The sequence below is a fragment of the Centrocercus urophasianus genome, unplaced genomic scaffold (genome assembly GCF_019232065.1).
Source record: "Centrocercus urophasianus isolate 14NV4802_14NV808 unplaced genomic scaffold, USGS_Curo_1.0 seq_32, whole genome shotgun sequence".
Taxonomy (NCBI): domain Eukaryota; kingdom Metazoa; phylum Chordata; class Aves; order Galliformes; family Phasianidae; genus Centrocercus; species Centrocercus urophasianus.
The window spans coordinates 4,881,419-4,896,542 of NW_024884889.1; the positions used below are offsets into that span (position 1 = coordinate 4,881,419).

The 15,124-nt window shown below is 37.2% G+C and overlaps 1 protein-coding gene across 1 annotated transcript in view; it reads right to left on the bottom strand.

Annotated features, from left to right (window-relative positions):
• The window catches only part of SH3RF1 (SH3 domain containing ring finger 1), a 73,348-nt gene that overhangs the window by 21,638 nt on the left and 36,586 nt on the right, over positions 1 to 15,124 (bottom strand). The window contains exons 3-5 of the mRNA XM_042829810.1: positions 9,256 to 9,531; positions 7,834 to 7,929; positions 723 to 1,025 (exon numbers count right to left, since the gene is read on the bottom strand). Of these exons, the coding sequence (XP_042685744.1) occupies positions 723 to 1,025; positions 7,834 to 7,929; positions 9,256 to 9,531 (675 nt within the window). The remainder of the gene's footprint in view (positions 1 to 722; positions 1,026 to 7,833; positions 7,930 to 9,255; positions 9,532 to 15,124) is intronic.

The window sequence follows — 15,124 nt, forward strand, 5'->3', positions numbered from 1 at the left end:
TTTTTACGCAGCTGTAAGCTTCGTGGTCCAAACAATCAGCATTCTTTCTACCACCCAAAATTTTACAACAGAGATAATTTTGGGTTAGATACTCATGCAAAAGGTACTAGATCACACTTCTTATTAAAAAGAAGAAATGTGATATTTCAGAAATTTCAGAGATGCATTGAACTACATATTGAGCATTACTACCTCCACCCTCAAAATGTGTTCTTTATGTGAAGCAGACAACTGCTCACCAACTGCTGTTGCTTGCAAGCAAAGGCTTTGAAAAAACATGAGAGTAACAAATAAATTAAGCCAGATAACTACTTTTGACCACCAGATTAACATTTCTGGAACATATGCAACTTTCACACTGAATTTACCTTTCACTTGCATATGCTTTACTGATATCCAGTATTACATTCAATTTAGTTGAAAATGAATTAAGTCATCACTTCTAAAATTTAACAACCACCTGTGATTCTTAAGAAATTAAGAGCAGTAAAAAAAAAAAAAAAAAAAAAAAAAAAAACCTCAGAAGACCAAAAATACCTGCAATCATTTCTTAAGGACCACCGTGAATATTTTTCTTTAAAACGTCAACTTTGAAGATGAGCTTTGTGACATCATAATATTGATTGCGTTTAAGAAATACTTGGGAATAAACAACGCAAGAAAAGCTTTTACAGTTAGTTAAAAAATAAAGCATGATTTACTCTTAATTTCACGTAAATTACCTGAGAAGGGGCACTACAAGAAAGTCCCGTCAGCTCACTTATGCGTGCTGCTGCAGTCGGGTTGCTGGAGCTGATGAGGACAGGAGGACTAATTTCCATCGAGTGGCGATTCTGAGAAGACTGTGAGGATTTGTTGGACATAGTGAGGGAGGTAAAAGAGTGCCGTTTTTTGGTGTTTTTCTTTGTATCGCTGTGCTTTTGGACTGAATTGTTGAGGGCTGCCCCAGAGGTACCTTCTCCGGAGTCTACAGCAGAACCTGAGGGCTTATCCAACTCTATCAGCTGCTTGGCTGCTGTGTTAAACTACAAGAAAATATTCACACGTGAAATATTAGTATATTTTTCTAAATAAAGATCACCTTCTGACAACCAAATTCTATTTCTGTATTTTACTAATTAATCACATGAATTTTACTAGTCATATTACAGTGAAATTACAACTATGCAACTCAAAACTCAAAGATGTGCCACACTGACCAACAAATTAGTCGACAGAGATCGATGAGTCTTTCACTACCAACTTAGCAAGGTTAGATTCGGATTGGTGCAGACTACCAACAGGAGGTATGATCTCAGCACAGAAAGGAAGACGTGAACCGGTCCAAAGTTGGATTAATTCAGCAATACTCATGGCTTGTGTTATCTGCAAGTCAGACTAAATCGCAACAGTCTCCTCTGACCTTATAATATAAACACCTGTATTATTTAAAAGCTCAGTTCCATTTTAAGCCTTTTTTGTTGTTTATGACACCAACCTAAACCGTTGCATGCAGGTTCCTGAAGACATTCCTCCTAGCAACCCTTTCTACTTATGCACTTATAACAGTAGCAATAGTGAAAAACAGGCTTCCTAAGCACAAATTTAATTACATAGTAGGGCAAATTCACCTATATCCTTATACTGCCTGACAACAAGTAGCACAGAACAGGATGCTGAGACAACATATTTGTGTGAAAACATGAAATCAGTTCTTCTTTTTCAAGTTTATCTAATGGGGCTCCTCCCCTTCCCCCAAAAGAACAGTCCCGATTTGCAGATTTGTTCTACCAAGATGACAGAATATGCAAACAAATCCTTCCTCTCTGATAACAAAGCATGGAATCCTGTACACTTGCTCGTTACAACAGATTACTCGGAAAGGGGAAAAAAAAACATGAATTTCTCACAAAACCTTGATTTCATCTCATCAATATTTTAAAGCCAATACAAAAAATAGCATCAAAACTCTCATTTATTCATAAGCTGATGTAAACAAGCACCAGTCTTCTGAACAAACAAATTCATACATCCCATTAAATACGAACAGCGTTACTCAGGTAATTCAACCCGTTGTGAAGAAAGGAAAAAACCTCATCTCAAAAACACCACGATGAAAGAACAAAATTAGCAACTGTGGAAGCACTACCTTTGTTTTTCTGTGTATTTTATTTTTCTATTTATTGTAATCATCTCCTTACAAGCCTTAAGACACCAAACTATGCTCGTAGGGAGTTTTGAAGCATTTTGTCCCATCAAAACTTTACTACACAAGTTACACATTATTCATCATTTTATATCAACATCCACTGAAATGTGTCTCATAGAAACATCAGTAGCTTATACTCTGAACACTTTCTGAGCTCTGACAACAAGCAGTAAACTACACACACACACACACACCCCGTATACATACAGATTTGTTAAATAACCAGAAGATTTTCAAATAGTATTTCAAAGACAAGATCTAGAAGGAAATTACACACATAGACGGAAGAAATAAACAAGGATCAAAATGGGAATTACTGAACAATGAGGAACTGACACAAAAACCTGTCAGGTCATAAAGGCAGGAAAAATTAAGTTACTGAAAGGCCTTAACGAGGAAAAAGGACCCACAACACAGTACAGACGAAGAGGGAAACAAAGGAAGATTTGAAAAAGATGACATGAAGATGTCAGCACAGAAATCATTTCTGCAAGTTCCTATTATTGGTTCTTTAAAACGTAGCTGAAAAGACAGGGCAGAATAGTAGAGAACAATGTCACAGTAATAAACACTCCTAAAAGAACTGTAAACACTAGGTTTTCCTCCCACTGGACATGAATCATATAAATAAAATATTTTTATACCATATTTATGTAGCATATAAAGCATCCATACAGATTTTCTACAACTCATTTGCAAACTCATCATTTGGATTTTTACTTTTTCTTTGGCTAATTTTTTGGTTTTTGATTAAAATTTAGATTATACAAACACTTTCAGGAGACTAGTGAAAACGATTAACACAGAACACCAATAGGAGGCTGAAGGATACAAAACAAACAGCAAAACAGGACCAAAGACAGACTTTCCTGCTATTTCCTCTTCAACCTGGAAGAATAGGTAGGCTTTTCAAAACTAACAATTTCATCTATGTTGTACTGGTAGCCATTTTCTGTTTTTCAACTCAAAATTGAGTTCTTCACATACTACTAAGAACCTGTTGTGGAATCCACCTTGTCTTCTAACACTGGCCACAATCAAACTTATCCAATCGGTTCTCTACCAGTCATTTAACAGTTAGTTCACAAATAATGCACATCACAGAAAGAAAGGCAGTACACATTTCTAAAACATGAATTATCTAATCAGAAGAGTTAAGGGATCTCCCGTGAGTAAAAAACAGAATGAAAGCAGAAATGCCTCACTGCCAGAAGCATCCTGAGGCACATTAGTTACAGCTAATTCTGTTTGTTTACCTCCTCAAACTGAAAATGACTATAGGATCCAGCTCTTCTATCAAGCAAACAGCCTATCAGAGAAAATTTAAAGCCTGCTCATGGGAATGATCCAAATATGAGCAATATACTGAGCTTTCCTAAAGGCACAAACAAGCACAGGATGGTAACATGCAACCTAATGATGGCTGTGAAAGGATGGCTGGCCTTTCCAAGGAAACAACCTGAGGACAGCAGTACTGCCCAGTATTTTTGCAGGCTTTCCTGAGGAGACACAATTCAATTGAAACTTCTTTGACTTTCACATTCACATAATTTTTTATTTTTTAATTAATAAAATAATCGCTGCATCAGGTCACATGAAACCCAATTCCCCTCTCCTCCAAACCCCAAGAAAGACAACATCTCCCCAGATGGTAACAGCACAGTCAGCTGGCTTCCAAGCAGTTCAGTGGGCCTGCAGGGCTCTGGGCTTCCACCTCCTGGCAGCTGTCTGCAGAAATGATGTAGCAGACCACCACAAACGGCTACTGCCAGCCTTCTGCTTATGCTTCACTGCACTTAATTAACAAATGATTTCTTTTTCATTCAGGTGTCCATAGATGGAATTCAAATATAATCATTTCCTGAACTCAAGTCAAAACACTACCTGCTCTCTGTTACCCTCGTTATTCTTCATCCAGAACTTTTACTTACTAAACTCCACTCTGCTATCATGCATCAAAAAGCTGTTTTCCTCCCATCACCGACACTGTTATTGGTCAAACACAAATTCCTAGGCTGCATTTCACTTCCACAAATATATTTTCAAAGAAAGCGTAAGTGCAACTAGAGACAAATATTGTCCTCATTTGACATTATTACTCTTGTTACACATCCCCCTGGACGACAGGTAATAGCTTAGAAATCTAAATTCAGCTTTGTAATTAAGGTTTCAGAATACGTTCTGTTCAAACCAGCAGAAGAATCATTTCAGAAAACTTGAACAGCTGACAGTCAGAAGCAGAGCTGTGTTCATGTGAAGTACTGAAATTAACTCAGTAGTTCTGCACTGCAGTTTCTGTAAGGAAAATTGATTAAAACTACACCACTTGGCAATTGCTATTGGAATGACAACACTGAGGTTACTACATTCAAATACAGTGTGAATGAGACCATCATTTTCTACTAAAACCTAACTATCCCTGGTTTCAAGCACAATATACAATATCCACTTCCTGCATAGATTTTGTATGCTGGAAAACCAAAACAAAAAACCAACCAACCCTGACATAGTAGGTACATAAAATCTTATTTTACCATTTCTGAAAATGTTGCACTGGTTGGTGGATGCAGCAGCTTAAAATCATCTACAACCATGAGCATTCAAGATACGGATAACAATACTTCTCTGTATTTCTGAAAGACTGCTTATAAATAAAACTAGAGGAGATGGATTAATAAAGAGGTGTTTTCCAGTTGTTCACATTAATTAGGGAAAACAGGAGCTGTCATTATTTTCTATTGACATTGATTGAACAATGATTTATTTTCCAGTCTTTTTTCAATTCTGAATATTTGTGTTTTTCTAGCTTTTGTTTTTTTAAGGTTTCTTGCAATAATATCAATAGCTTTTCGATTCTGAGTCTGTTTACTAAATGTTCATCCATACCAAAGTATCAAATTTGATGTTCTAATTAATTTACACTCTATCAGGACTGTATTTATTTTTAAAGCAAATACGTTGGAATTCCATCAATTGAAAGTTTAGTAACTTAATGTTAGCTAGGATTCACTCTAATACAGCCAGACAGCTTCTTCCAGGATTCTGTTTCAGCATTTCTCCTTCTTAAATGTTCTTTTTTTTGTAATGTTTTCATAATTTATTTTACACTTGGAGAGAGAAGTGATTATTTCACAATGTCACGTGTCTACAAATAAAAACAATGTTTTGTAAATCAGTTAACAAATGGCTCTCTTAATGCAAACACTTCTAAAATACCTCTCAAAATGTCGTCAGTCTTAGCTTTTATTATTATCACAGACTTAATATGTTTGACTTAAATAAATGAATAGAACAGACAGGCAACCATTAAATCAGGGATACTCCTCCAGGTAATAAGCTGACCACAAACACAGTCAATGAGAGTTTTTCAAGGATTTCAAGATACCTAAAGCACTACTCTCCATGACATCACAAAGCATGTTTTAAGTTCTTAGGAATAAGCAGGACAGATTATACTCATCTAAAACTTAGAGACAGAAGCCATTAAGACCTCCAGTAAGAGCAGCTACTGCCTGATCAAAAAATAAAAATACAAAGCGTTCTGATGCACAAGGCAGAGATGCAGTTGTCATTATGACAAAACGAGGTAATGATGACAGGACTAGGAAATGTATTGAAGAAAAACATCAAAATAATTAAAAAATAAAAGTAAAAAATTTAGTTTTCAAAATATAATAAATATAAGGTACCTAAGAATGGTTCAATTTACTTGGTTCCATCAGCTCTTTGCATATTTTCAGGAACAACAGTTACATCATCTCGTAAAACAAAAATCCCAAAATTCAAACATATTTTTTTTTTTACATAATCTCACTGCTCTTCAGTAGAGCAAGTGCAGTACTCAGTTAAGTAAGTAGTAATTGGTATACAAGTAGCTCAGTGTAGTCTGAAAAAAAATATATATATAAGAAACATCTACATGATCTGAAGTAACCCTTTGGGTTCCACGGAATGTGAGGAAAAACTTTCCTGTATGGGTGACTGAACAGTAGAACGGGGTGCCCAGACAGCTTGTGGAATCTCCTTCCCTGGAAATTTTCAACAGCCATCTGGGTAACGTGCTCCAAGGCACTCTTACTTGAGCAGCACCAAATGATCTCCAACAGCTCCTTCCAACTTCCATCGTCCTGTGATTAATTTATATTGATCTAGATTCCCATCATTACACGGTGGATTTGAGTGTATGTATACAAGTGCTCGTGCCTATTTTAAATCTGTTCACTTATCTAACAGGGTCAGTTTAAGACATTCTCTTAGCTGATGGAATTTATCCAGAAATTTCAAGTGAACTATTTTTTCAGACTACTGTTTTTAGATAAACTGTTCTCAAGAGTAAATTTCCATTTTGCAGACTTTCGTAGCAACGGGATCTGAAATGTTAGCTAGGTAGCCCAAAGGGCAGCCCTAGAGAATGCTTTTTTTCCCCCTAACTTGCTTGAATTAAGTGATTTAGTTCAAAGAAGCACCAGAAAAAGCTGTAGTGACTGGAGCTGAAGGGACAGTTAACCGCAAGGAGCTAAGAATGAACAGCCAGGGGCAAGGACTTGTTAAATCAGTTTCTGGTATCTTCTTAAACCGAAAACTAAACTGCACTGAGCAAATTGAAATGTTTACGTTTTTCTTCTGTTTTATTATTAGAAATATTGTTTTGAAGTCATTTGAAGTTCTCAATCCCCAGGTGTACGATTCTTAAACCAACCTACAAACATGAATACACCCATCTTTCTTTTTTTAAAGACAGTTTTGCATGTTATCTGAAAACAATGTGTTTCTGTTGGCTTTTTTTTTATTTAAGCAAGTTCCCATCTCTGCAGGGCACTCATGAATGGCATTAATAACATCTGACTGAATGCTTAATATGGTTACACATTTCTCCTGCGACCTAAAGTACAAATTTCTCATCCCAACTACAATGTGAACACACTTCCTCTCATCCATCTACCTCATTTATTTAAACAAAATCACTTTGGCCCAAGAAGTCTACGTTAACATATTCTCAGCATACCTACCAGCGATGCCAATTTCAGTAATGACTTGCAGATGTAGATGCTATTCTTAATGACTTACTTCTACACAGAAGACAACAGCTTTCATATGTGACACCCTAAAATGTTGGGGAGACTCTCTCAAGCACTACTTCAAGAAATATAGGAAGACAAAATTTTACATAACAGTCTATCTGATGTAAAATACAATGCTTTACTTGCTTAGCAGCAACCTATATTCTTTAACTTTCTAGTTATGCTGATTTTGTTTGAGAGGGACAGTGCAAAGCTTACTACTTTCTGACTTGCCGATTGCTTTCCTTCTGTGGTTAAGTGTTGTCTGTGATTGATTCACGGTGTTCATAAGAAAATACAGTGACTGCCTCCAATACTTTCATTCTGATTTTACTTGATGAAAACAAGTATCAAATGACTACATAAAAATCACTGATTCAACTACTGAAATCATGAACTTTCCCAAGCTAAGCACACAGACCTTATAAATAACTTTAGATCTAGACTAGTCTATCTCAGGTTACTTTAGAATCACCAACAGTACCAACTGTTTTAGAAATGCTATTCATTAATTATCAATAAAGTAGTTCATTTGAAGAAGACGAAGTACACAGTGGGCACATCCTTATTGATAGCACAACTCACCTCAACGTATGAGATTGGAAATATTCCTATCTTGTCAGCTAGCATTCCTTCTGCCCAGTTTTCATCCACTCGGCGAATTACAGTCAGAACATCATCCTGTGGGAACATGCAGCAATTACGTCTCCCAACTCTAATTAAAATTCTAATTCAATCTCCCTCCTTAATGCACAGGTAATCAGAGAAGGTCCTACATGGGCTAGAATCTCACAGAAAGCATTCTGTAATACAAGCATGCCATTCTTGGGGCTGACGTCAGTTCCAGGTGTTCCTTTTCCTATTTTGATGGAGATAAACCGTCCACAGCCAACCTCAATTGCCTAGTTTGTCATTCATACCAGACTTCCAGGCATGTTCAATTTGTTGTGCTCTATCCCTTTTAAATGTTGGCATTCATCCACAGGATTTCTGTTTTCATTTATTTATTTTTACATCTCATCATCCAACGTTCCATAGATGTTGCTCTTCTACTTAAACATCCAGGAGCACTGGTAAGTGGCATGACTTCTCACAGATATATCCCAAGCTTGTATTTCTAGATATGGCTCTGAGCACAATACAAAAACTGCATCACGTGCATATTAAAAACAGTTATACTGAGATTCATATTTATTTTGCAGCTAAGTTACAGCACGTGGAAACATAAGACGCTAACTCAAGCATGAGTGTGGATCAAAAATACAGTTTGCCAACAACTTAATCAAAATATGCAATCTCACGACAATTATTCTCAACATTAAGTTCTGTGTAGTAAAAACCACAGCCTGACCACGTGTACTTTCGCTCATTTCACAGAAAGAGATAAAACCTTTTGCTTTTACAATTGTAGCCATCCTTTCTGTTTTCAGTAGGCAAGGATGAAAATGCAATCAGCTCACATTTGATCCTGAAACGTTTTTGTGCAGCCTGATAAAGAATCAGAAGCAAAAAACAGAACAGCTCTGATTTCTCTTAAAACACAGCCTTAAGGGACGGACAATTACAACAGAAACAAATTAAGAATGTCACATCTTCCAAAAGGCAATTAGTGATATCACAGAATGACAAAGCTAAGCACTGCTTTGTATTTAGTATCCAGAGCCCAAAAATCATACAAAATGTATAGCTGAAAATTAATATCAAGAATTTCTTTGGAAGATGGAACACCTAATTCATAGGTTATTTCTTGGAGATTAAGAATGCAACTCCTGCAATTATGACAAGTTCCATCTACAAAAATAAAACCTTAGAGAAATCGGATGCAACTCAGAAAGAAAAGGCAGGCAAAACTCATGTACATAAGAGAAAATACCCACAAAATTATCTGCCCTTTTCATATTTGTACAGATCCCTTAAAAATGCAGACAAGACTACATACATTTTATCCTTTCTTTTCAAAGCGAATGAAATCACTCAAAGAAAATATTTATTTTATTCACATCTTACCTTTGCAAATGGCAAACAGTCCTTATCTGCTTCCTTGTCTTTTACTTCAAAGTCATAAAGTGCTTTGCACTGAGGCGGAGGTTGAGGTAAAGGTTTAATAATCTGAACGAAGTTGGTAGGAAAAAAGCCATGGACGCCATTGACTTCTCCATGATACCAATTTTCATCCACCTGTCGACGCAAAATGATGATGTCTCCTTTACTGAACTTAAGATCTCCAGGTTCTTTTCCCTCATAGTTGTACAACGCTTTGGCACATGGTAACTGAGGTACACCCTAAAGACGACAAAAAAAGAAAAGACCAGTAGAATTAGTGAAGTATCGCTACATAAAATTCACATTATGTTCTCTGAGGGATGATGAATAAAAGTAAACACAGAAAATAGAAAAGTAAAATTATGCATAATAGAAGACCGCTAGGCTTTATCAGTTCAATATAAAAACAAAAGGCTGAGGGAGGGGAAGGAGCACTTTTGGAAACTATTCTGACCACTTGAGAGAGATGACAAAAATTCTGCAAGAAAACACAGCATTAGAATAACAAATCTGCTATGAGACCTTAGAGGCACGTTTTCTGCCTGTCTGGCTCACTTACTAATGATGAGGATGAGGATATAAGGGAGGTGTTTTCCAGCCTGAAAAACAAATCTCACTTCATTAAAGATGAGAGCTTTCATCCTGAACAACTGCTTTTATTTATTTCTCAAACATAGCTGAAAAGAATTACTGAAAAAATCAGTTTAAAGTGAGTATCCTTGGTTTTTCTTCCAATTCCTCCATAATATCTGAAAACTGTAGGTAACCGGTGCTGCTCTTGAATGTAAGTGAGAATTACAAAACAATACTGAAATCCCTCCTCACAGAGTAAACCATAAAACTGTACCACTAGAGATACTTCTTTCAAAACTTTCTTCTGTAATTAAGAATATTCAGAAGAGGGTGCAACCCTTTACTAATGTAAGCAGCAGTAACTTGCATTACCAAAACAGTTTTTCCAAGCAAAAGATAGCATTTATAGTCAACTACAGCACAATATTTTTTTTTCTTTAAGGAACTGCATTGAAGGTTTAACAGAAAAGACAAATTGTAATGAAATTCAGTGCTGGCAATATTACCCAGAAAGGTCTACACCGTGGTATGTTTCTGCTCTACCAGCACACTGCATGTGCAATTGCAATCTCAAGAGGAACACAATGCAAGGAAATTCTCAGAAGGAATTACCACTCAGAGTCTGGGTAATTAGACAGGAGGCAGAGCATGGATAATTTATTTCATATTTACCACTTGAAATTTTATCTTTCCGTGGAATCCAGTTTCGTTGGTCTCTCTCAAGTCCTGTGCATGACTTCACAATCGCAATAATGATGTTATTTTAAAGGTATAATTTATTTGTAAATTTACTAAACAGTTTTCTTTCTATATCGAAGTCGAAGGATCCTCATATATACATACACAAACAGATGCACGGATGAACTTGATTTATACAGGAATAAGGCAAGCCACAATTTACTCTACTGCAGCTAGAACGGGCACTAAATCCTTTATACTATCAGTATTCATGTAATTGTTGACAAAAATCTGGAGATCTTCAGACTGATGAAAACAATACATGCTTTCGTGATCACACTTAACAGCACTGAGACACATTATAAGCAGTAACAGCACACTCTGTATGAGTCCAGATAGGGAAAAAGACAAAGATATCAACTAGAGAATTTGTGCGCTCTAAATGGTTGAAGGGGAAATTCATGGCCACAGAAGCAGCATGCCTCTGTTTAACAAAGGAAGCACTGTCTGCTCATCCGTTTCCTTCCCCAGTAAGGCAAACAAGCTAACAAAAAAACCTGCTGCACTTCACAGATTATGATCCCAAGAACTACTTGGCAGAAAGAGGGCACCCAGCAGTCATGGCTACAAGAAGACAGTCTCTATCTTGCACTGAGGAGAATAACTGGAGTTGTCCCATGATAAAGTCACCTGTCTGCCTGTGTTAGGAAAGAACTTTTACCACTGCTTAGAAAAAAAAAAACCCTTTTTGGATACACAAACAAAGCCAGAATAGGAGTGCCAGTGGAATAAATTACGTCAAAGTAAACTCAGCATTGCGCTTAGACAGTTTATCACAAAGTCCCGCATGAACGAAGCTTCAAACACACCAACGCTGAAGCAATCCGAAAGAGAAAGACAGAAACTGCCTTCTGCAATAGATGAAGCAGGATGAAAAGGATGAAACAGGAGGGACGTGTTGCACACAGGGACACATGCTCAGGACACAGCCCCCAGCCACACTGCCTCGCTGCTCGGCCTCCCCTCCGCCTGCTCACCAGGATAGCCGGCCGCAGCGATAACGCTGAGCCAGACTTTCCAGCTCGCTCCCTGCCTTTCGCTTGGCTACACTTGAAAGGAAGGCTTTGGAAGAAAAACTTTACAGGCTACCCTGAGGTTTACAGCTGCCATTTACCCCGGAGCTGTTTGAGAAAGCAACCAAAGTACAGACAAAAACATTCTCAGAAATTAAAAGTTGAAGCCCAGAAAGACACTGTGCAAAACAGGTTTCTTAGAATTATTCCCTTAGTCATCTTCGTGGAATTAAAAATGCTTGCATATAAACAGTTTAAAGTTAGATTTAGCTCAGACACAGATACATGTAATTTTTCACTTGCGAGATTCCTTTACAGAAGCAATGTGGTGACATCAAAACAAGCGGCCCAACAAGAGTATCAAGAAGTGCATACATATTTATTTGTATGAGGCTAGGATTTCTTAAGCTTCCTCGTATTTCTTCCCATCCAGATACTTAGCCTTAGAAACCGACAGAAATTCCTTGCAATTCCCTATGGATTTGCACTTTCTCTTCAGTCACCTTATTTCTAACTTGCTTTCACCTTCTTAACAGACAGTATGCAACTGTATGTATTTTTCATGCGCTTAAGCCAAGAGAAACTTATGCCATGGGAACACGAGATCCGATTTCCTTTCAACAAGAAGTTTCTGTGGCAGAAGCCCAAACGTAAATATGCTTAGACTGGCATAAAACAGAGTTCATTGTGTAACTTCTTTCACTTGGAGAACCGGCAAAAGCTGAAGGAGCACAAGAATGACCTCCTACTCCTGCCCCACAAGAAGAGCGTTTTCCAAGGGCAGTTCTCCTCACCAGCCTCTGCTGCAGCACGGCTGGTCATCTAGGATGGATTCCTCCTGCTGCCAGGCTGCAGTTTGGCTCAGGAATTCCTCTGAACCAGGTGAACTTACCTACACTACGTATAGAGCTTTCAGCTATCCCACATTCCCAGACACTGAGTGTCTTCAAGGGAGCAGGCTGTCTTCTTTTTACAGAGCACTGGACAGACAAAAAAGCTTTCTGGAACTGTCTAGGTACAAAACCAAAGCACTGTATACCTCCAAAAAAGACAGCCTGCTCTTACAATTCAGCAGCAGTTTCTATGCCCAGATTCCCTATATAACTGCTGCCTTTCCATTGCAATATGCATTTGGGTCCTATTGTAAGAGGATCTTTAATTATCAACAGTTACTTGTGATTTTATTACAGGTAAAGGCAGAAACATTATCTTCCTCTATGTTTTTACTTGCTTTTCCATCGAGTTCCTAAACCAATCTAAGTCACATAAATATCCAACACAAGATGAGGAATCGATTACTGAAAATCACCAATTACACAGCAATAGAAAGTACAATAATTTTAGTGTTATAGAGGTACTTTTACTGGTGCAACATATATATTTACTTTTTGCCTTGAGAACTAGTATTGTAAGACATACTCAGTCATCAATAAAAGTAAGAAAGGTGTTAACATGCTACAGCAAACATACAGTCAGCTTGTTCTGAAGGCAGGTTTGGGTCGAGCAAATTCTTTGCATGTATGTTCTCCAGCAAATGCAGGTATACCCAAGATTTCATTTTCTGACACCTACTGAAAAAAAATGCTTTTCAGTGAGAGTATTGTTCCTTTCAATTTTCTAGTTGCTTCTTTATCTTGCCTCAGATCTTTCAATTTTCCTTTCCTGCCTTGCTTACTGCTCAGTCCTAACCACAAAATCATCCTATCCGACAGCTGGATTAACAGAAAACACAACACCAGAGATTTAACATTTTCAACTAAATCTCCCCATTTCTTTTTGAGTTCTAGGACACAAAGCGTTTCTACTGTCCAAGAAGAATCCTAAAAGCTCTTTTTTTTTTTTCCCCTTATTCAAGGAATGACAGAAACGAAGTCAAATTTGTTCAAAGAAAGGCCTCAGTGAAGCATTATCAACCTGCATCCAGCACTACATTAATAATGGAATATATTTTACACACTTATAACACCACAACTGTTTTGGAAGACTGCAGAGGTCGAAGTGTTTTCTAGTTAGACAGCTTGTGTACTAACAGCAGTATAAATGATAAAAACGTGAGATAATTCTACGTCAGGAGGTTCTACCAGGCTGTCAGCATGCTGCAGTATCCATTAAAAGCAATCTTTGGTATTCACATGATGTGAATTACTATTGCTGAACATCATGAGAAAGTATCAGACAGATCACTTTTTTTCCTAATGACAGTTGATTAGATTTGGGAAGCAGGCAATGCTAGTGTTGACAGCTACATTCATTTCTACTAGCTCATGAGATAGCTGTACTAGCTGTCATTCTTCTCAGTATAGTTATAAAACAACCTCACATTTGATTTAATAAAGTAAAAAGATTTACAATTGTTTTGAAACGCCATATCTAAAGATGGTTACTCAAAACTCAGTACAGTTCTTCATTTCAGTAAAAGTAGCTTTTCAAAATAAATAGCTAGCCAGGTTACCCCTGAAATCCATCACTTTTGTGAAAATTAGCAGCGCCCTACATCACAACTCTGAAGCAAACTTACTTCAGAAAAAAAATAGGATGCAATATAAGAGGTACAATCACATCAACATAGTTCTTATACTTTTGGAGAAGCTGAACAAATCAGACAGGAAAAATATTAGATTAATGAAGAAACTAGACACTATTTTTACTATTACTTAATTCAACAATCAAGTTAAAGCAGACCTTCAAAGCTTCTCTGCTAAGTGCCACAGAACACTGTAATTTCTTTCTGTTCTAACCTAATTCTTGACACCAATCCCAGTACTAGATGTATCAGAACACTGCTCAAAGGAAAGCATGTTGACTTTCAGGTTTCAGTCGCTTAACAGCTTGGAGTTGCATGCACTGCTACAGCCCTTTGGCTGCCCAACTCTTGCAAGGTCTTTACCAGCTAACTTAGCTCGTGGCAGCTTTGAGCAGAACTTCGCTAGACAGGATCAGAAAAACCCTGCACTTTGCAGAAAGGTTGCATCTCTCTTACTGGAAGAACTTTCATATCTTCTCTTGAGTAAACTACCATTGGCAATTCAAAGTAACAGGGTTGGTTTGAGAAAGATTTTTTTGCTTCCTCTGCCTCAAATGTTTCTAGCATACACAGAAGATAATTCAACATTTTTTTCTTGTCTGATGTCAAGAAATAAATACAAGGTTGTTTACTATAAGAATGAGAAACTGTCGCCCACAGAGGTGTTGAAATTAAAAGCTGGAATACAGGAGAATGTAAGGAATTTAAAAATATTGCCTTAGGGCCAAAACAATCAGACTAACAGCATGGAAGGTTAGAAGGGGACATTTACAAAGCTTCCCAAAGGCACTTTGCTCAGTTTCTGTGCACTACCTGCGTTTTTGTAAACTTCTTTTAAAACGAAAATCTGAGCATCTTTGGGATGCCAGCTTCCTGAGCACATTTAGAACTCTTTCACAACCCCAAGTTTCCACCACTTCACAAAACACATTATTTGCTCACATTAAAATAAAAAAAAGTTAAAAAAAAAAAAAAAAAAAAAAAA